This window comes from Coloeus monedula (genome assembly GCF_965178545.1).
Source record: "Coloeus monedula genome assembly, chromosome: 2".
Taxonomy (NCBI): Eukaryota; Metazoa; Chordata; class Aves; order Passeriformes; family Corvidae; genus Coloeus; species Coloeus monedula.
In genome coordinates, this window is record NC_138782.1 from 17,909,045 (window position 1) to 17,931,911 (window position 22,867).

Consider the following 22,867-nt stretch of genomic DNA (forward strand, 5'->3'; position numbering starts at 1 on the left):
TAAGGAAAAACAAATACACTGAATGTAAAGGCTGAGAATCTCTCTCTGTTACGGTTTAACCTCCTTTACCCAGATTCAGCAGTGTTACTGTTACACAGGTGACAGCAATCTCCTATAAAAGGAATTTTTTTTATTTAATGAGTAGGCAGAGAGCAGGTAGGACAGACAGTAGTGGCATTGTAGGGTTATTAGAAGATATCACAACAAAACAATGCTTAAAGAAGGCAAATAGAAATTTTATCTAAGGGGTAAGAAAGCAGAATGGAATAAATCATGGCAGTACTCAGAGTAGAGTAGGAGAGACAAGTGATGAGAAAAAGGCCACGTAAAGACATGTAAAAACCATGTAAAGACACACCTTCATGTACTGAAATATATCATATGGAACAGTTGCATTCCCAACCTCAGTTAACTTATAAAATGGGTCTTGAGAATGCTGAGTCTGTCAAAGACAGACTATTACACATATTTATTTTTCCTGAATATAGCTGATGGCACTAACCAATGCATGGGAAACACAGAGGTGGAGGGAGTAATTTTTAATGTATATAGATGCTATTAACATCTTCTGCAACATTCCAAGGCATTACCATTGTAGCTATCAGTGAAGCTCCTTACCTACAGTGACATTTTAACATATTATATACTGTTAGAAATTTTATTATAATTTATACATGTGAAGACAGTTATTGAAGACAACAACTATTCTCAAAGCTGATCACTGACACTTGGTATAATTTTCTGCCACTCACTTTACAGTCCTTACCACCACAAACATACACTTCCAACAGAAATATCCCCTTCTAGTCCACTGTTTACACACTAAAAGCACAAGAAAAAGTGTAACTCTAGGGGTTTAAAATGTGATATAGATTAACTTCCCTTACCTACTCCAATTTTAACATCTTAACACAATATCCAATTCTACATTGAGATGAGAAAGAACTACAAACATGTGACCACACATGCACAGAACTGTACAAAGGAAAATATATAATTTATAGTGTATGCAATAGGAAAAATGGAAAAAGCTTCAGGTCTTCATCTTTCATTTCTTTTAGCAGAGAATCCACTTAATAAGAAAACTTTTTCTGGAAAGAAATAACTAAGAGTTTATAGCTTTTCTTAAAATTTATTATTCAAATTTATTCCCTGCTGATCACATACTCACTTTCTGTTTAAAGTACATACCACAGTCTGAAGGCATTGGTGCTGCAGCAACAGAAAAAGTAACAGATGTTTCAGAGTTTGGGAATAAGAACCGTTCTCTTTCAATAAGGGAATCTCCTTCGAAGGAAGGTTCTGGGAGATCCTCTATGGTCATCTTCTAGAAAGCCACTTTAGGAGGAAAAAAAATTAATAAATAACCTCATTAGAAATACTTTGGATTGGTTCTATCATAGTAAGATATAATGTGCAACGAGACTAAAATCTTAAATTTGCAAACATAAACTATTACTGCCATTACATTCTTACAAACTAATAAATTAACAAAGCTAGTAGAGTATGGTGTCAAGGTTAGCCCACTTCTAGTTTTGACTTCCACCACTAAACTTGCACTTATTAATAGAAAACATCCTATTTCTCCCCAGTTTCCCACTTGAGCAGTGAAGAAAATACTAATGCTGTATTTAGCAAACACACAATTAGGATAAATGGATTAGCATGTTTCACAGCTTTATGAAAATGTGAAGCATCAAGTACCTGCCCTCATACTCTGCATGCATATTCCCTCCCTTCACCATGAGCAAGAACATGCTACCAGCTACTGCTGCCTCCTCTTTTTAACTTCTCAGCTCTTTCATCTTCCCACACACAGCTGCAGACAATTCACCACCGAGTGATTCACTCCTGGACTCACGATTCCGTATCAGCTCCTTTCCCAGCTCTTCTCCTCGATGTTTTAAAATAGCACACTTACCACAGCGCTGTAACCTTCACCCTCGTGTTGTTTCCAGTCAACTTCCCAAGCCTTACAGCAATCTAGGAGAGAGAATAAAGACTAAATGGTTGTACAATTACAGTGATAAAACCTAACAACCAGCCCAAGTTACATCCTAGTTATGGTTCACAGGCTAAGATCAGAGGAAAGCTGGCTACCACTTGTAGGGCATTTTAATCAGGAAAATTCATTAACAAATAACAAAAAAATCATTATTCTTAATAGCAACAGACATGATTGCACCATCAAAGGCTACACCCCACAGTTGAAAAATTGTAATTCTGCATCTTGAATTATCGTTATTAAACAGTTGGAATAAAAGCAACATTTCTACTAAACAACCTACATTTTTATTCTGGAGATTGCTTACAGTACTCTTTTCTCAGGAATTTGTTTAGCCTGTCTGCTTGACAGAAAGAAGCCGTTGAGCTTCAAGGAACGTTTGTTTTTATTACATTTAATTTATACCCAAGTAAATATGAAAAACTAAAGGAAGACTTATTTTGGTTTTTGTATATAACACACAGCAAGCTATATGAGTAGATTTACTCTGGTATTTCCCCAAATAAATCTGTCCCACTACTTGGGACCTCACAATCAACATGCTAATATAAAAGACATTTTAGCAGTGCATTACAGATGCTAATCTCAATGTAAACAAATTAAAGCCTCCTTTTCTTGCACATCATACACAGTTCACCTTGTCCTCAAGTTGGAAATGAAGGTCCACATGAAAAATGCTCATTTTTCTCCAACTAGTTTATTTCCTTAGTCTTATACAGCTGTACAAATTCATGTTCTGGCATGAACATCAAGGAGGAGGATACTGGAAGGACAGGACTATTTTTTCCCACAGCATTATCAAATTTCATTGGCTTACATGTTCTTTTATTCAACAAGGCCAAAAATATCTCTAATTATTTCAATTAATATTTTCTTACAGTCAGGAAAAGTTAAGAGGTTACATTTCAATGGCTTCATAGACGTCATAAACACGACAGCAACAGCTTTCTTGTGTAAGGGACTAGAAAGTCTCTTAAGCTGCAAATGCCTAATTAAATTTCTTTTGAAGGGCAACAGTGAAATAAATCTGCTACCATCTGATATTTCTTCAGAAGCTTTGGCAAAACAAAAAGCTTTGTAAGACACATGAATCCACAAGTTTCTCACAGGCAGCACCTGAGACGCTCTCACAAAACGCACAAAGGAAAAAGATGCATGAGTACAGAAGACATATTAGCTGAGCCTCCTGAGCTGGAAAAAGACACAAAAGAAATTAGAAGCTTTTTGCACAGCCCTACACTGAGGGAACAAAAGGAACACAGTGAAAAGTAGCCAGACCTGATTGAGCAGATGGTAACAGGAACAGGTGAGATTTTGTAAAGTAGGACAACATAAGTTGTTGGAACTTGAAATCAACGGAGACACTTCCAAATTAATACAAGAAAGACTGTTTACTGTACACAGGAAAGCAGACCAAACAGAACACAACCTGTGCAAGTGGCCAGGGCATCTTTTATTCTGAGGGGCCAGAGGCAAGAACACCATTTGCATTCTGCCAGAGCAGAGCAAGCAGGGAAACAATCCGTGCTGTCAGGTGAATGGCACAAAAACCCAAGAGCTACAATGCAGATGCTGGCCCAACTCCATAAAGAATGAATTCACATGCCCACAGGAGTGCCAACACCCCCAGCTGAAGTGGGCACAATCCTCACACTGCGGAGTTTTCATTTGGCTCTAGAAATGTGCCACATGTCACGACACAGCACTGAACCACGCAATGTCAAGACAACACGTTCTGCACTCACAACCACCTCCAGAGGCTGCCAGCTCAGGTGTAAGAACTTCACAGCTAACTAACACCACACACACAGAGCTGGAAAAGCAAAGGAAAGGAAAAGGTTGAAAATTACTTCAAAGAAAGTGAAAAGGCAAACACACGCCATCCTCATAATGACTTCTGTTGTAAGCAAAAACAAAACTGCCTGAGGTATTAACAATACCCAAGACATACTTTTCAGCAAGATTTGGCTGGAAAGTCCTGGTGAAATGGAATGGGAGGCTTCCAAAACAGCAGTGACTTTCCTGTAATAATAAGAAGAGTTTAGAGCAGAAACTATTAGAAAAATTACATGAAAGAAAAGACAGAATTCTGTTCACAGCACTGCCAAACTACCACTGAGCCTAGTTTAGCACAGCACAGTATCATACCTACTATTTGCCAGCCATACGTTCTTCCAACTGAATTATATCTGAAAACGAAGAAACAGAAATATCAGGGGAAAAAAACTTCAAAGAGTCATCAGATGCACACACCCTTTTTTTGACAAAACCAAAGAGCAACTGCAGGTTTCCTGATATCCACACAGTACACAGGAATGCATGGTAGCTCCGCATATACATGAAAAAGAACTTCCATAATAGAGGATCCAACTTTTTCATGTACTAGTTTCTAATCTGTGTTAAAGCACAAAGCTTTCCTGCAAGTGCTGTAAGAACTTGCAAATGTTAAAGCACTTCAAGCACCAACATACAGTTGTGCTGGGCTTTGATAGCTGAACCTGTCACAAATGTGATGCTATTTTTGACAACAACTATGCATAATGGACTCCTTATCATGTACTTAGATGTGCTCCAGAAAAACTAAGTTCAGAGAACGAGTTTCTTGCTCATACACCATCTGCCCACTTCAGAACATTTACAGCACGAATGGTAGACATATTATACACATGTAGGTACACTCTAGACTTGGATGGTGTGCAAGGCCCTCTTGCAACATGGCAGTGTTTTCACAGAATCACAGAACTGTTGGGGTTGGAAGGGACCTCAGGAGAGCATCCAGTCCAACCCTCTGCCAAGGCAGGGTCACCTGGAGCAGGTGACACAGGAGCGTGTCCAGGTGGGGTTTGAATGTCTCCAGGGAAGGAGACTCCACAAGCTCCCTGGGCAGCTGTACCAGTGCTCTGCCACACTGAATGTAAAGTAATTCCTCGTGCTGAGGTAGAAATTCTTGTGTTTTAGTTTACAGCCACTGCTCCTTGTCCTAACACTGGACACCACTGAGAAGAGAGTCAGGCACCAACCCCTTGGCACCTGCCTTCGAGATATTTATATGCATTAATGAGATCCCGTCTGTCTTCTCCCGACTACACAGGCCCAGCTCCCGCGATGCCCCAGACCCCACCTTTGTGACCTCCACTGGACAGGCGTTTTGGCAAGCTGGAAGTCCCAGGGAGCTCAAGTCCCGCACTCTCCAGGCTGTTTCTGCTCGCTCAGAGCTCCCCAGCACACGGGCAAGCTCCGCTCTCACGGGGCAGTACCAGAGCGAACCCTCCCGGAACCGGGGGGCTCTGGGCCGCCGCCGGGGCACGCGGTGACACCGCCCCGGGTCGCGCCCGCCCCTGGCCCGTGTGCCGCAGCGGGGCAGGGGGGGGCCAGGCCGGCCGCGGCCCGCCCGCTGCGGCGGTCCCTGCACCGCCACCCCGCCCCCCACTACGCGCCGAGGGAGGATGGGAAGCGCCGGGAGAGCACCGGGAGAGCACCGAGAGAACACTGGGAAAACACCTGGAGAGCACCGGGAAGCGGCAGCCCCGCCCCAGCCCTACCTGCTCTCGGCCGAGCGCACCGCGCGCCGCCGGGGCCTCCCGCGCCCGCCCGCAGCCGAGGGAGCCGAGCGAGGCCCAGGCCCCGCCCATCCCCGGCGAACCACGCCCCTTCCCACCCTGCGGGCAATGGGCGGCCAGCACTGCCCGCCCCGCCCCGCCCCGCGGACCTCGGCCCCCGCGGCCGGGCGGGAGCGGGAGCGCTCCCCTGCCGGATGCAGCGAGGGGCCCGGCGGGAGAGGCCGGGCGGCGATGGGAGGCGATGGGCGGCGATGGCAGGCGATGGGCAGGCGATGGGAGGCGATGGCAGGCGATGGGAGGCGATGGCAGGCGATGGGAGGCGATGGGCGGCGATGGGAGGCGGTGGCAGGCGATGGGAGGCGGCGGCAGGCGATGGGAGGCGGCGGCAGGCGGTGGCACCGCGCTCCCCGCCGCCCGGGTCAGCGCAGCGGCCGCAGCGCCAGGCTGGAGCCCCGCGGCACCACCGGCACGTTTCAGCACTCGGCTCAGGCGTCGGGACTCCCCAGTTAGCGCAGTAGCCGGGTGGAGGAAGCTCCCAAGAAGGGTTTTCAAAGGGTGCTCATCCCATGCTATAAAATCTAATGAGGATCTAAATCCAAAGATTGGCAGTCTCCATGAAACGCCTGCGGTGGTAAACGCAGCCCAGGCTGCCCGAGGGGAATTTGACCTGGATAAAACCTCAGCCAAGTCCTGCTGTATTTTTATGCTCTACGTGGGTCACTATTAAGTAAACATAGCTGATGTTTACGATCAGGTTTTTGGTGTTGCTTTTCCAGTGATAATATTAAAAGGGGTGGGGGCAGGACAAGTAATAGGAATGGCAAGTGGAAATTACCTCAAATGAAGTGCTGGAAAGGTCAGGAGTTACAATTTCTCTCAGCTTCCAAAGACTTGAAAACAGAAAAAAGGAAAGCATGGAATTGCAGTTGTGAGAGTAAACGTGAAACCAGATGACTACAAAAAAGCTAGGACGATTCTTCCACTTCATAGAAATGTTCCACACCTCGGAAAAGGCAAAGAAAAAAATGTGTTCCAGGAAAACGCAGGCCTGCTATTTTCACCTCAAGGCTACTTAGGTTCAAACTCTTTTTATAAAGACAAGCATGTAAGCAAGATCAAATGTGAGCTTTGTACTGGCAGTCAATGTTTGCCTTTTTTGAGATGCTTGGTGCTCTGGGCAAAGGAAATGTTTTATTGCTGATACTGAATAACAGACTTTAGTGAAGAGTCTGGAATGGAAATTATTAGCAGTTCTGGAGAAGACTAGAATTTAGGAGAACTTCCATGAAGGTAAAGCACAAGCACAGGGGGAAACAGTGTTAGGTAGAACTGAATTTGAAGTACTGAGCTGAGGGACATTACTGATGACATCCTGGGATATCATCCTTGAAACTAATCTTTGTTTCATTTTTTCCTTTAATGTTTTTTTTTGGAAAATAACCAAAACAAAACAAAAAAACCCCAGCAAACTGATGAGATAAAAAAAAGCAAAAAGGAAAGAATCACTGTTAGAAAGGAATGAACTGATAAGAATGAGGTATGGGATCATTGCATGGAAGTGACAGAGGAACCAAATGATGCAAGACAAACATCATTACCAAAATGAATGGCACAAAAATCAAACTTATCTTAGGATGTGTAACTGGAGAGTTGTAGCAGGGAAGTGAAGTGTTGATGCCAGCAGGTCTGGCCATTTCCTTGAGGAATCACATGTGGGTGTGAGCACTTTTCTTCAGTGAGCAGCAGCTAAGCTACTGTCTAGAGAGGGTTTGTTAGCACAGCCAAGGAAAAGAACAGTCTATTTTAGGAGGTTACCAGAGCATGGCTTGTTTAATGCAGCAGAATGAAAGCTGACACAGAGGATATAGTTGCCATCTGCCATAAACCATGGAAAATGGGGTGTGAATTCAAAGGTGGAGTTGAATATGAGGACAAAACTGTGTGTGAATATTTTTATGCTGGAAAATGAAAGCAAGGACCTAACAAAGCATCTCAGGTTCCAGAACATCCTTCTGATCAGACCAGCAATGGCAGATCCCCAAACATTTTAGCTCAGAGTGAGTCCTGTGACTTAGCGCTGCAACTGCAGGGGAGACTGGATGTCACTGCCTGACAAAACCCCTGCCTGTCTGGACTTCCACCTCTGGGCCCTGCAATGGAAATTTTAAAAGAGTACATATTTAAACCGCTTTCTGTACCTTAGCACATTATCTTTGTCAGCCACTCCTACAAGCCAGGATGTGAGTGAAAATAAAAAGTCTGTTCAGCCTATCCTGTCTGACTCATTTGGTGCTGCCATGGGCAGCAAAGCTACTGAACACCTGGAGAACTCAAAACAATGGGCTGCACCAGCTCTGACCACCTCAGGAGGAAGATGGGGAAACAATGCTTGTGAGCCACAAGCCTGTTTCAACTGAAATACTATTTCATTTCTTGTTTCTTCTTTGGGCAGAAATAGAGCATTACTAACCAGTTCCTTCAGCTCCACAGATTTATGTATCAGAGGAAAGCAGTCATTAAAATGGCTTGGGAAGACACTGCAGCTTCAAGTAGAGCCACTCTAAAGCAAAGCTCATGGCAGCAGGGAGGTTCTGACAGTGAGAGTGCTCACATAGCAAGGTCAGGTGTGCTCAAAACCAATGGATACTCCAGGAGACACCCTCAGAGCGGGGTGTGAAACAAGGAAGTTTGTACCCACTTGTTTCTCTCCTACAAAAAAGGTTTCCAGACCCACAGCCTCGAGCCTGGCACATCATCCAGAGCCACTCTCTTCTCAGTGCCCAGGCAGTGAAAGGAGACTGTCTTATCTCCAGGGAAAATGCCTGCTCCACATATCACCCCCCCCACTGCTGGGCAGCAGCTGCCACGCTCCAGGCTGCCAATGGGTCTGAGGTGGTTTCACACAGCTATCAGTGCACACACTCTGTGCTTAGAGACACTCTCTGAGAGAAAGCCAGGAGCAATGCTGTGTTTATCTCAGTTTTCGGGGAAAGCCTGAGACACCTTCGATGAGGGAACCCATCGGGAACTGGAAAAGGCATAAGACTAAATGGCTGCACGCTTTTCTGTAGCATCCTGGCATATTTTTCAGGAATACAAATTGCTGGACCTCACTTCTAGATCAAAAATCAATACTACCAGCTTCCATTAGAAAGTGCTGAAGCCACTGTCTGCCAGTTAAATTCCCAGTCCCTCACCTGAAAGGAACTCGCCTTGAAATTGCTCCACAACCACAAACCTTTCATTCATGCAAAGCAATGTAACTGTTGCCAAGGCCAGTGGAACCCTCTCCTTTTAATTGCCTAGATTTGCATAACTCTGGAAAGCTATACTTAAAACTTCATGCTGTTTCACATGGTTCTTTGTCCCAGTTCTTGTCTTTTGGCAGTCACTGTCTCACCCACTGAAACCAGCAGTGAATGTATTGGTTGGGGCAGATAGCAAGCGTCTAAACACCGATGGAATGCCTAGCAAAGAGAAACTATGACTAACTGACCAGAACACACTTCCCAAAAATAACACACAAATGTAAAGATATCTCACAAAACTACTGCTGACACCAGTCATACAGTTTTTCTTGACTTCTTTGGGTCACCTGAGTGTACCAACAGCCCTGTGCAGGCAAACCCCCCAAAATTACTCTCTTTAGTTTTCTACTTATATTTCTTCCTTCATTATTCCTTTATAAAGTATTTTCGCTGGAGAGGGAAACCAGTTTCCTAGCTGTTTTCAACATCTTTTTTTTTTTTTCTTGTCCTGCTGCTGTTGAAAAAAAAACCAGATGTTTTTGCAAAACAGATTTTTGATAGCATTGAGGTCTCATTTATTACCTCATGCAATCAGAGTGAACCACTTTACTCAGAAGTTAGGAATAAAATTTAAAAAAAGAAAGAAAAGAAAAAGAGAAAGAGAAAAAGGAAAAGGAAAAGGAAAAGGATAAGGAAAAGGAAAAGGAAAAGGAAAAGGAAAAGGAAAAGAAAGAAAAAGAAAGCAGCCAGTTCTGAGAAGTTTATCACTGGCCCAGAATCAAGATGAATTTTGTCTTTCACTTGCATCATCACCACTAATAAAGGCTCTGTATAGACTCACTGGTTCTATTTAATTCTTTGCAACTACATTGCCTTCAAACCATGACACTCTTATTCTTTACCATTGTCAATAGGTTTCCACAGGGGAAACAGAATGAAGCTTCATGTGTATCTCTGCTAGGGATTATAGAAAGGAGAGAACCTACTCCCTATCCCAAACTAGTGTCAGGTCTGCAGGAGAAGCTGAAATAAAAAGCAACTATTTCTTATTTACTTAATGCTATCTAGGCCAACAATATGAACAGCTCCATGGTTATATTCAATTTGCTCACACAAAAGAAGAAAAAAGCACATTTCTTTGAGAGTAAAATATCTCTTTAAAATTGTTGTTATCACTCAAGTTCTCCATAATTCCTCAGTGAGATCGTATCCACAAACACAAACCTTAGATTTTTAAGACTTGGTATGATCATTTATGTGCATTACCTATTTTATCCTCTCTTTTGTTGTATGATCATGAGATAAAGTATTTTCCGTATAATTTTTCATGAGGTAAAGCATTGGGGTTTTTCTGAAGTGCCTCAGAAGTGCAAAGCAATATATAACTACTTAGTAACAAGAATATTGATGAGAAAAATGCAGCTCCATCAGTGTTTGGAACCAGGCACATCAGAGATCCTGCTGTCTCACAGAAGCTAATAAATCTGATGCAACATTAAATAGTCATATTGCAAATACATGCAGACAGCAATGAAAGTTAGGATAAAACAGATTCCTTGTTAAAACACATTTTCTATGAGCCTGGATCTTGATTTATTAATAAATAAACAAATAATAAAATCAGTATTGGTTCACTATTAATATTTAAACTAATAAATGACTGCATAATAAATAATCATAAACCAGAATTTTGCATTTTTTTTAACCATGCATTTATTTCCTGTAAGATGTTAATGCATGGTGTGAAAATAACTAGAAAAAAATCCAAACAAAAGTAACATGACTGATCAAAGGCAAAGGCAAGAAAAAGAACTTCCTAAATGCAGCCACCAGCTCACAAGGACTTAATTGTCAAAATTCCCAATGCAAACAATGGAGCTGTTGGAGCTGCTTTTTTGAAAAAAAGACACCAGAGATTTCACAGCACAAATATTAAGCAGCTACACAGAAATGTCTCTCAAGTCGCACTGTGAGCAGAAGAGAGGCATTAAGGCTACTCGCTTGTTCTCCTGCATTTTCCTAGACTAACTGTGGAGGGCTTCAGCACCCTGACCATTAGCATCACGAGGATGAAGCAGCTGCCTAAATCTGCTCCACTTCTCCACTTTGAGCACATTAGACACATGCCCGAAAGGGAATACAAAAAGTGTTGAGACTGTTCTGTAGAAAACATTGCGGTGAGACACAGAAGCAGCCAGAGCCTGAGCTTAATGACTGGCAAGAAGCAGAGTCAGGAGGTAAATACCTGATGCTTCCCAGAAAAGCCTTGAGGGAAATGACTATGTCATCATGTATATTAAGTGCAATGTATGTGTTCCTGAAAAACTACTTCGGAGAAAGCACACAGAGTTTTAAAAATCCTCCTGAGAATCACTGTAGTGCCTTCTTCCCTGTAAAACAAGGTAATTTTGCTGCCTCTGCTGGAAAGATACAGAGATTTGTACAACAGGGCTACAGAGAATAACAACTTCCCATGCAGATATTCAGCTATTGCAGTCCAGCCCCAAGGAATTAATCATGAAAGCAGTTACTTAAAATCTGAGAATGTTTCATAGGCTTGGCAGCATGTAAAGATTTCTGGGAATTGGACAAGGTACCCATGACCACGAGGTGGAAATTGCTAGACAGAAGCTGTAGACTTCCAGTCAGTGTTAGAGTTGGCCACTGCTGTCTGTGACCCCTGCAAAATTGAGGAAGGGCCACCTTCAGCAGAAAAGCTGAGTCTGGAAATTAAAAAACAAATCCATTTAGGCCAGTCAGAGAAGTGAAGAAGGGGGTTGGGGGTGGTTGCTATACCATCATCCACATGCCACCCTTCACAAACAAATACTTGGAAGAGACAAGGATCTTCTGCCTCATCCAATTCCTACTTTGGCTTCTCTAGTTTCTCTTTCAGAGTAGTATTATAGCATCCTGACCTTAGAAATCCCTTCCCTTCCCTTCCCTTCCCTTCCCTTCCCTTCCCTTCCCTTCCCTTCCCTTCCCTTCCCTTCCCTTCCCTTCCCTTCCCTTCCCTTCCCTTCCCTTCCCTTCCCTTCCCTTCCCTTCCCTTCCCTTCCCTTCCCTTCCCTTCCCTTCCCTTCCCTTCCCTTCCCTTCCCTTCCCTTCCCTTCCCTTCCCTTCCCTTCCCTTCCCTTCCCTTCCCTTCCCTTCCCTTCCCTTCCCTTCCCTTCCCTTCCCTTCCCTTCCCTTCCCTTCCTTTTTTCAGATATCAGTCTATATTTTTAATTTACTAATTTATTTCTTAGAGTTTTAGCTCATAAAGCCTTGCATTTAAAGAGAACTAAGCCCTGGCTGATGAAAAAGAAATAAAGGTAAGCAAGTCAGTTTTGTGAGTTCAAATTTTATCCCAAGACACTCAGACCAAGGAAAAAAATGAATTTTCATTTAATTTTTATTTTAATTTGAAAATATACAGTTTGGATCCACTAGATTCAGATGGCATCTTAACAAGATATGCAAAACATATTTTACTTAATTACTTAATTCAAATACTGTTGTTGTGCAGTTAGGGTTTTCAGGTTGGGAAGCTGTCTACAAAGGAAAAAAAAAATTTCAACAATGATCACCTGAGAGAAAGGAAAAAAACCCCGAAATCTTGTTTGGAAGTCTTAGAAGGAAAAAGTAAACAGCTTGTCACTTGCAAGTAGGGGAAAATGTTGAAGACTCTCAAGGCAAAAGTCTTAACAGGCATTTCTGACCCATTTGATTTCCTGTCTTTTACTCTCCAGCGGGTGCATCCATGGTCAAGGTCACCTTTCTCTTAGTTAAGGAGTATCTAATGATGTTTACATGCCATGTTCAAATAGTTTCTCTTCAAAAAGGCTTCAAAGCACAGTCTCTTCCTTTGGATCTCTGCATTCAATTGTATGTTATGTTTTTGCAACAAGGGAAAAAAGGAGGGACAGGTACCAAGTCCTTCTGCCCCCCTATACAGCACAGAAAAAGAATCTGCCTTTATAAATACAACACTGGTGCTGACTGGCTGGAGCCTGCTTACCCTAATGAGCTTAAAATCTTATTTGCAGAGGACATCTGTCAAGGCAGAAGTGAGGTACACAAGTGCTCCTAATCCATTAGCTCTAAATCCAGCCAAGCTCTCACACTCCTTTTTTTGAATCGAAGAAGAAAACCCAAGTGTACTGTACTATGGGACAGGGCACAACTTCAAGAGTGGATCCTATGCAATAAACACATGGGATTTCAAGACACACAGCAAAGAAAACTGACAACAAAACTGGGATCATGATGGAAAACTCCTGATAAACAGGCCAGTCTGCAGCTCAGGATGACACAGTGAGTTTCATTTTTACTTGTTTTTTCCCTAGTTCTTCTGGATTTTTAATTGAAAATAAAGACGAAGAAAGGATGGGCTGCACACCTTCTCACAGTGAGACTGCTGCAAGAAGTGGTCTTAAGGCTTTGAATAAACCCAAAAGTGTTTTGCCGATTGATTCAAGAGATAAAGGAATCCCTCTGCTGGTTAAAAGTTCGTCTTGCTACAAAATTGATGAATATGGGATCCAGAGGAAGGATTACCTGGAAGAAGAGGAGGATAGACTGTCAGAGCAGGACAAAAATGGTAATTTGCAGTTATCTTCCAAGGCTCATTCAGATTCCCATATTTCCAGGGAAGACAAGAAAATTGAGAGGACAGCTACAGATGCTGAAGTCGTTATGTCTGAACTGATTGAGTCTCAAAAGCACATCACTGAGTCCATAGAGATCAGAAAGCAAACCTCCTGCAAATCAGAAGCATCGGCTTTTGTATGGGATGACAAGAATGAAAGCAACACAAAGCAAATCCCAAAGAAAGAAAAGAAGAAAAAAACCCATAAGCTGGCAAAGCAAGGTCAACCTAACAAAAGTAAAGAAAAGTCCATTCTGGCCCCATGCGAGACAGAGAAGAAGGTTGACTTCCCAGAACTGCTTGTCAAGGCTCACCAGAGTGCATACGCCTACTTAAATCCCAACCTCTCCAAGTATGAAACTATTCTGCACATGACCAACCAGGCCACCCAAACTCAGCTCTTCCTACAGCAGATGATCAGCTTCCTTGTGCTTCGCTTCGATGAAATCAACCAGCTCTTGGAAGAAATTGCCAATGACGGGGAAAATCTTCTCAAAGATGTAGGTGGGAATCTGGCATGGCCAGCAGAAAAAGACGATTTGAAGGAGCACCCTGACCTTCTCCAACAACTGCTGCAGTACACGGTCAACAAAATGCAGCTGGTGAGTGGGATGCTGGCCTCCCTCACCTCCAATGCCCTGCAGGAGACATGCAGCTACCTGCAGTCTGCTGTGAGCAACTTGGAAGGCAAACTGAAAGCAAAGCAAAGCTTTGATGAGCACCTGCTGCGGACGGTAAAGCTGCTTGAAGCCTCAACTGTGGGACTCTCTCAGTCCCACAGTGATGACAGGACTCTGTGTTCTGAGGACAGTGGCATAGGTGTGGACAATGAATCCCTCAGAGAGTTCAGTGCTGTTAGCCAGCATGGAGGACAACCAAGTGATTCCTGTGCACACGGACATCCATCCCAAAAGCATGCCAGAACAGCGGAGCGTGTGAATGGTGGGACGGCGTCAGTGGGCACAGCTGCATCCCATGGCTCTGCACTTGGAAAGCATTTTAAAGACGAATTTCATTCATCTCTGCAAAGTAGGGAAGCGACTTCTTGTCAGGGTGGAGTACCAGAAGGCACTTCTGCCGTGCCCCAATATGCAGGCTTGAGCAAAAGCTGTTCCTACAACTCCTCCGATTCTACTCAGGAAGGTGAACATTTCAAAATCTGTGAATCAGCAGATTTTCCTTCTGATGAGGATGAGGAGGATGATGATGATGAAGAAGAGAGCACACTGGGGGAAGATGATGACAACACAAGTTTATCAGAAATGGGGAAGGATGCTCTGCCAAGGAGGTCCCTGTCTTCACCTGCACTCACTGATAATGTGCAAAGGCAGTCCATCAAGAGGACAGAGAATGTAGATACAGAAGAAATCATTTTGAAGATGAAAGATGCCATCAGTGAAAAAATCAAGTTCGTCCCAGCTAAATCCAGGCGTAAAGAATGGGTAGAGGATGAGAGTGGAAGAGCAGTCTTAGCAAAAAGGCCCAGTACAGCAACAGGCAGACAGAGAACATTTGGGAAACAACGACGGTCCCGGTCAGAGGAGTCTCTCAGAAGCCAGGCAGAGGACCCAACTCTCCTAGAGCTTCAGAGGACTCAAAAGGAGCTCAGCAAAAGGCTGGAAATGTTGTATGGAAAGGATATAGTTAACAACCTGGAGCTTTGGAAGTCAAGAACAGCACCTTATTTACAGGATGAGCAAATTACATCTAGGTCCTCCCGCAAACTGAAGGCAGGCCTCTCAAAAAATTTCAGCATCCTACCTAACCAGGATAAAGTCCCTTTGTTCACATCTGATCAAAATCCTGCCTGTCCACTGAATGAAAAGAGAGGCAGGAAGCCTGGAAGAGCTACTGTGCCTACCCAGGAGACATCAGGAGACAAAGAAAATGAGCCTCCTGGAGCACAAATGCTCAGTGGCAGCAGCTGTACCCCCCGGCAGTCTGTCAAAAAACTTATTGAAACCTTCAGTCCTACTGATGATCTTGCAAAAGCCACACCTCTAAGATCCTTAGGACCAATAAAGTGCATCAGAAAATTTGGACTTCCAGTCATCCCACCCACCATTCCCTTTCAGAGAGGCCTGGCACCTTTAAATCTTAAGCATCGTATTTCACCAGTAGAAGACACAAACACCAATGATGTTTCTTCTAGCTTTCCAAATGCCTTTCTTCCTGCACCACCTGCAGAATTAAGCAAGAAGGACACAAAGGAAGAGACTGATGAAGACACTGAGAACCTGCCACCACCACCACCTGAAATGTTAATGGACACTTCCTCTGAGAATTTATCAGAGCCTGAAGAAACTGCAAGAATAGAAGGAAACTCTTCAGAAGATGTCAAAAAGACCACCAAACCAGAATTGCATGCTGCTAAGAGATCACAAGTTTCTCCAAAAATGAAAGCCTCCCTTCAGTCCATTGACTTATTGCCAAGTAAAAATATCGGTGGCCCCAGTGTGGCAACTAATAAAGATCTAAGGAATGGCAGAGCAGGGGATGAGAAACTGCAGAGGTACTCCCTGGAGCTGAACCCTACCAACGTGCACATCCCTAGCCAGGAGGAGATATTAGCAACCCAGAGGAAAGAGGCTGCGGATTTATACAAGCAAACCCATAAAATTATTCCTCTTCAAAATCCCAGTGGGGTTTCAAACCCACACAGCAACAGCTCAGAGAGCAAGGGGCCCAATCCACCGGCAACTTCCGTGCCATGCCAGAAACACGGCTCTCCTGATTCACTCCAGAGCAATGAAAAAGGCTCACCGTTTGCCAGGAGGGTCTCCCCAACAAGAACTCCTCCTTCTTCACCAACTGAGAAACGGCTTTTCAGACCCCCAGCACATCACAGACACTCTCTGCAGGCTTTTAGCAACACGCAGCCGAGCTCACCCACCATGCAGAGGAAACCCAGTCCCCCCTCTAGCCCCAGGGTGCCCAGCCCACCCTTGCAGAAGAAGCTGCCCTCACCGCCACCACAGCGAAAACCACTCAGCCCTCCTGTGGGGCACAAGCAAAGCTCACCAACAGCACAGCGGCTGGCAGGCTCCCATGCTCCATTCCCCACCACCCCCTCCCCACCAGCCTCCCCATCTCACTCCTACAAGGGTCCAAGAGCTGGGCTGGATGCTGGGGATGAGCACCAGCTCTCCTCCTCCAAGAGGGGCAGCAATGTCCGTTCCATATTTTGCCCAGCCACCTCTTCCTTATTTGAAGCCAGACCTCCACTGGTACCCACCACATGCACTCCTGAGGTGACCAGCCAGCCTGAAGCTGCATCACATCCCCAAAAGAGCAGTCTGCTATTCCGGCAGCCCGCAGACCGGACCAGAAAGCCGTCCCTGAGCACCACCAATGCTCAGCCGTTCATAAGGAGAAGTTTCTCTGACCGCCGACCAGGGCTCCAGCTTCATCTTCCAGCTCCTCTAACAGCCAGCAGCGAACCTGCACTTAACCAAGCAAGGTAAGAAACTTCATGCCAGAAAAGTGAACCTGTATTAAAATGCCCTAGGGTATATCACCGTGTCCCGCAGCCATGGGGAGGAGGAGAGAAGCTCCAGCAGGCAGGAATTGTGCAGCAAGATTGATTTATTTAATTATTTTACAAACTCTTTTATAGACTTTTTTTTCATAGTCTAATTGGACAAAGGATCAGCCACCCCATGGGGTGATTGGCTAGAATCCTAAAACATCCATTGTCAAAATACTTTTCTACTGTACTATAAACAAAACTTTTCAAGGTTGCAGGTGTTTCATTGTTTACAGAACTCTGCTACTATCTCTGTGAGAGAGAAAAGTCTCTCATAGACTTAAAAAATAGCAAGAAAATCCTTGCTAGCAGCATTTTTGTATCCACAGACCTACAGCACTGTGTTGGCTTTCTAAACTTCTGATGGGAATTCAATGTTGTTAAGAGGTTTCCCAGAAAGGAGCCCTGTTCCTGTTTAGAAGACATGGCTGGGCAAAGCTAGCACTCTATGACCATCCTTTCCAACTGAAATAATCTGTTCTATTTTCTTGCCTCAGATTTCAGTAGACTACCAGTCTGAATGAAGGGAAGAGTTAACTCTCCATGGCTTGCTCAAGCCCTACCCTTACACATAAGCTGTGACAGGCAGCTCAGGGAAAATTCAGTGCTGGTTTCATGGCACAGAGCTCCCCTCATCTGTGTGGGGGCAAAGGGCTTCCACATTCAATTCTTAAAAGCTCTGAAGTAGCCCTCAGGTTATAAACATAAATATTCATGAGAAGATAGGCTTAAGCCAAGAAAAGGGGTGTTGTTCTATCATCAGCCTCTAATCCAGTATAAACTGTTCAGCTGAAAGCTGTGGGAGAATGTTTCAAGTCAGCTGGCAAGAATGAGAGACAGATAATGTGTAGGAAAGGATCTGTGTGGACATAATTATAGGCTGGAATTATGAGCTTCTTGTGCACACTTTCAGACGTGGGTGCTGATTTCAACTCTGATGGATCCACAGCCCAAGCCCAATTTTCAAAGTGGAAAAGCATCCCATGGCTACTGGAAATTCATTGCTCTGAAAAATAAATCAAAGCATCAAACACACGCCAATTCCATGTCTGCAAAGATTGGTGGCCTGTTATTAAAAAAATGGGCTTAGCTTTAAATTTTGTCCATCACCTAAAAAAAAAAAATCATAAAACCAGCCAGGAAATAGAAGTGGGTATTTGGGAATACTCAAAGATGTGTAACAGCCTGGAAGTACAGTGTTGTTATTCTAGTTTCTTAACATCTTAGGATGTGTAAGTCAGTTAAGCTTTAAGCTTCTCTGGTAACCTTTCCACACGTGAGCAGTATTTTTGCTCTTGCCCCAGAAGAGCTGCAGTCACATGACTCATTCCCATGAGGAGGGATAGGGATTGCAAGATCAACCCCAACAGGATGAAATTGCACTCAGTGCACTGTCAGCACAGGGACAGTCATGGGCACTGAAGACAGATGTCCAGGCATTCCCTCCCCAAAGACAGAACAAGGACTGAGTATCCCACACTGACAGTAGAGGAATGTGCTGAACAAAACATGTAAAAAACACTGGGAAATGCAAATCATTTTGCATTCCTGGTTCTAACATTGCATTGCAGTCTGACATTTGAATATTTCCTAAAATTCCTGTACTGTGTTGCTGGGTTTTCTGTTGTTTTTACGTACTGTGTGAAGTCAGCTTTGTCTACTCTGGTGCCTGCCAGCAGAAAAAAATGTTTTCAAAAGAGGTTTTAAGTAAAACCTTGCAAGACAAAAGCCCTGGCAGTTTTATGGATGCATTTTAAAATCAGTCTGTTATAAATTGCTAGCTAATTTATACTTCAATGGGGTGTATTATCTTTCTATCATAGTCTGTCAGCATATAGTGAGTAATATAAAAGAAACTCACTCTAAATAAAATCAACCCTTTCATGAAAAAGCCATATATCCTAGTGTTATGATCTACAAGTATTTTGGAAGAACGAAATATATCCTGAGCCAAATTCAGCTTATCATTTACCCCAATGAACATCAACAGTAATACTAGTCAGTTATGCCAAATTTATATCAACATAAGCAAAAGGGAAATTTAGGCCATTAATTACCCCACACACTGATTTAAGATGCAATGCACAACTGTGTGTTCTCTTACACCCAAAATAAGCTGCCTGGAGTAAATTTTACGGACCTTGCATTGAATGGCCTAAAATGAATATCACAGCCAATGTGTTGATGGGCAGAGAAGGACCATTTTGGGAGTGGCACATGGCAAAAGCTCTGACAGCTTTTCACATCACTGCAGGTCCTCTCCTCCTGCTGAGGACTGGGGTGGTTGCCACAGCTGTAAGCACCACATCCCCCTGTGCAGAAGCTGAGCCCTGCTCTTTTAGCAGGTGTCTTAGTGGACAAATCACCACCTTCTGATCATCTTTCTCCTCCAAGCTCATTAAACAGCCAGGACTTTCTTTGCTTTGTAATTCACCCAGCTGACAGAGGAACATCTCAAAATGTCTAAACCTAAACCTAAACCTCCTCATTCTAGCAAGGTTGGCTTACATGTGGTCTCAGTCTCCTTTCCTTCATTCCTTCCCTTGCTTTATCTCTTCTTTCCAGTTATAGCAATGCCTTTTTTTTGATCTGTGTGGTGTTTTCCTATGTTATTTTTCTGTGTTATTAGCAGCTTCATTAGTAGAAGGGAGAGGACACAGAGTCAAACCTGAGATACCATCAATCTTTTATAGGTAAAACATTTTGAAGACCAGTGAATTATCACGTTTCTCCCATGCTCACAAGCTCAGGGATATAAAAGATATATCTCCCCACTTTTCCCATACCAAATTAAAACATCCATTTGCTGAGAAGTAGGTTGCCCAAGATAATCTAGCAAAAGCTTGTACAAGCAAAAGGAGGCAGCTGAGTTGCCTCTCCCACACACCCCCTTTTAGCAGAAACACACACACAAAAAAGTGGTAACTTCCATCTTATTTTGCCAGCTGGCATAGATGAGCATTAAACGTCAGCATTGTGTGCAGATTCCTGTGTCTCCTGCACGCTCATTGCTGTCCTAGAAGGCAAAACCCACTCTTTTTCCAAGCATGTCTTCTGCCCATCCCATGTTGTAAGGAGTATCAGGACTTAAAACATTATTAGTCCTAACTAGGGCTGGAGCTGGAGCTTCTTCATTTACTCTTAGGGTACCTGACCAGAACTTCAGTTCTCAAGTCAGTACAACTGGTTCCTATTTGAACAGCCTGTGGTTGGATAGACTGAGATAACTTTGCTGGTTTCTAACCTTGGTCATTTGACAGCAATCAGCAATTATTGGCATCTCAGTAGGGCACAAAATGTACAATTGCTCTGCTCATAGAAATTCAGCTAATCTGTAACACATTTTCTGGGTATGCACCTTAACAAAATAGTGTTTCATTGACACTGCTCCTCTCCCAAGAGGTAGAGCAGAGGGAGAAGATTAAATGCTATTATCTTTAAGATACTGTTCAATGAGGGCTTGAGAATGGATTGGGTTGACTGAATCAGGCTCAAAGCAAGTAGCCCAAATGAGCCCCTATGCAACTGGGGGATATTTGAATCTGGATTAGTTTCATGCTTGGACAAGTATCACAAATCTCTTCATTTAGCAGTTCAAATCATTAAAGTCCTAGCAGTTAAAAGTAGGAATATAACAGCTTGTCTGTAGTTGAAAGCTCATTCAGTTTAGCAGTCTATATACTTAAAATACAGTAATGATTCCCAGATAGCTCTAAAATACATCCCCACGTTGAGCTTCAGCCCCATGAATTAGCTGCAGCAACACAGGGCACACTTCACACACTTCAGCAGGAAGGCAGAGGGTGTGAGATATTCATTACTAGATCCACTGCTATGATCAGTCTTGATACATAAAGTCCCCGTACCCGTAGGGAGTGCCACAGCAACCTCAGGAACATCATTTACACTTTCTGTGTCTCAGTGCGCCTGTCACCAGAGTGAGAGTAGCAGATTGATAATACCAGAATTCCCCTCCCACAGTCATGCTGGCGTGCTCAGAAATCACTGTAACCAGGCTAAGGAGATGCACGTCGGAAGTAAGACCTTTCCTTTCCTTCGGCAGTCTGAAACAAGACTTTTCACCCAAATCTGCCCTTATCTGCAAGGGAACCCAGTCTCACACTGATCCCCTGTTAAACATACAAAATGTTTTCTTCCCAAGTGAGGTTTGGGAGGGGTACAGTGCATTTGGCATGACAAGAGTACAATCTGGATTGTGGTGCACATAAAGAGTGTGTATTCTGGAGGAGATGGGGAATGACAGGGTATCGTGCAGCATTTGCACTTTGTGGGTTAACATGGTCTAATCAGTGCTGTTTTAAAAAGTCATGGTTCATTAGCCTCTTAACTTAAGCATCTTTCCTTCTGCAGCTTGGAGAGGAGTCCTAGAAAAGCAGGTGACTCTTGGAACAGCTCTGGCATTGCTGAAACCAAAGAGTCCAACAGATCTGCTTCCCACCCCGAGCTCTACGTCGTGGGCCAGGGGCTGCAGAGGGACTGACAGCAGAAGCACCCGCAGAGGCAGAGGCACGAGCAAGGCCAGAGGCCCCAGAGGGAGGAAACAGCCCTACCCAAGCCTCCAAAACGTGGCTCCATCTTCTCTTGCAAGGAGACTATATGATGGCATTGCAACAAAAACCCCAAACTGGGCTCAACAGTCTAATGAAATACCAGCCAGCTGCTCCTCCTTTCATTCCATGGTTTTATTCAGAGATCTACATGGAGCAAAAGAAGCACTTTGTAGCTGGGTGAGCCTGAGGTAAATTTGGTTGATGAAGACAGGACCTACAGCCAAGTCCTTTCTTCCCCAGTTTAGATAAGAGTTAAAAAACCAACACAAATTATCATTATTCAGGATGTTATCTATTCAGTAGGCATCACAGTCTGTGTAAAAAGGACTGTTGTGACTTTTCCAGGAGGGAGGTGAAACCCTGAACCAATTGAGTGTTACTGCAATTAAACATCCATGGCTTCAGCAAAGCCACATCTTCACCCTAGGTGTTCATCAACATGCAGGGAGGGAATAATGTCATACACAAGTTAAAACAAAGCAACCCCTTTTGAAAGAAAAAAATTAGGGATCTAACTCCCTCAAAAAAGGCTTTGATCTTCTAAATCACCTTTGATTACCAGATAATCTTATCACCTCTAGTTTCCAGGGTACAAGGCTTAATCCTGATTAGAGCCATTTTGCAATAGCCCGATCAAACAACACTATAAATCACAAGGCATCTAAGGACACATTTGGGGGTTTTGTTTGGATTTCCTTTTCTTTTTTTTTGTAAAAGAAAAAAATGCCACCATAGAGAATCTTATTCTCCCTGAAAAAGTTTTATTTTTTTTTCTGATTTATGCCATTTGAGGGTATTTATTGCAATTTCACTGGAGATTCTAGACAGATTCTTGTTAATAAAAACACAAGTTATTTATCGTCAATTAATCCTAAGCTTTTATAGCATTCACTGGAATGCAATCTCAAAAATTACTGGATCTTTCACTCCTAACTAATATATCATCACGGTTAAGATGCAATTTTTAATTAATGTAGTTTTAGTTTCATTTGACATGTTTTCATCTACAACTTTAGTACAGAATAAGATCCCTTAAAAAAAAATTTGTGTCATACTTCATTAGGAATAGTTTAAATTTTTCCTACTGTTTTCATCAAGGTGGTGTCTGGGAATTTCACCTTCACACAGAATTTTTACCCTTCCTGCCCACTTTCACAACGGGGCAACGGATCTTCATCTTCTCCAGTACCAGGGTTACCCTCTGGATGCTGAACTCCTGAGTTTTAGTCCTGTGCCTTAACCACAACTATCTTTCACCAAGTACAGTGCCATTTTGCACCACAGACCCAGGGAAACCTTAATTGTTATGTTTAATGTGAGGGTTTGA

At 43.4% G+C, this 22,867-nt stretch overlaps 2 protein-coding genes across 7 annotated transcripts in view; one reads left to right on the plus strand and one right to left on the minus strand.

The window, feature by feature from the left end:
* Nucleotides 1–5,644, minus strand: part of CLIP4 (CAP-Gly domain containing linker protein family member 4) — a 32,832-nt gene extending 27,188 nt beyond the window's left edge. Inside the window, exons 1-5 of one of the 6 annotated variants that reach the window (XM_082276652.1) lie at nt 5,548–5,644; nt 4,154–4,194; nt 3,957–4,027; nt 1,922–1,983; nt 1,192–1,338 (exon numbers count right to left, since the gene is read on the minus strand). In XM_082276652.1, coding sequence (XP_082132778.1) covers nt 1,192–1,324 — 133 coding nt within the window. In that variant the 5' untranslated portion in view covers nt 1,325–1,338; nt 1,922–1,983; nt 3,957–4,027; nt 4,154–4,194; nt 5,548–5,644. Of the gene's footprint in view, nt 1–1,191; nt 1,339–1,704; nt 1,984–3,855; nt 4,028–4,153; nt 4,195–5,547 lie in introns of all 6 variants that reach the window. The other 5 variants (XM_082276653.1, XM_082276651.1, XM_082276650.1 and 2 more) reach the window with 5 other exon arrangements.
* A 7,537-nt stretch (nt 5,645–13,181) lies between these two features.
* Nucleotides 13,182–21,470, plus strand: PCARE (photoreceptor cilium actin regulator; the record flags this gene model as incomplete). Its single annotated transcript, XM_082302491.1, has 2 exons — nt 13,182–16,903; nt 21,341–21,470. 2 exons carry the CDS (start codon nt 13,182–13,184, stop codon nt 21,468–21,470), a joined length of 3,852 nt encoding a protein of 1,283 aa, XP_082158617.1.
* Between the last annotated feature and the right edge of the window lie 1,397 nt (nt 21,471–22,867).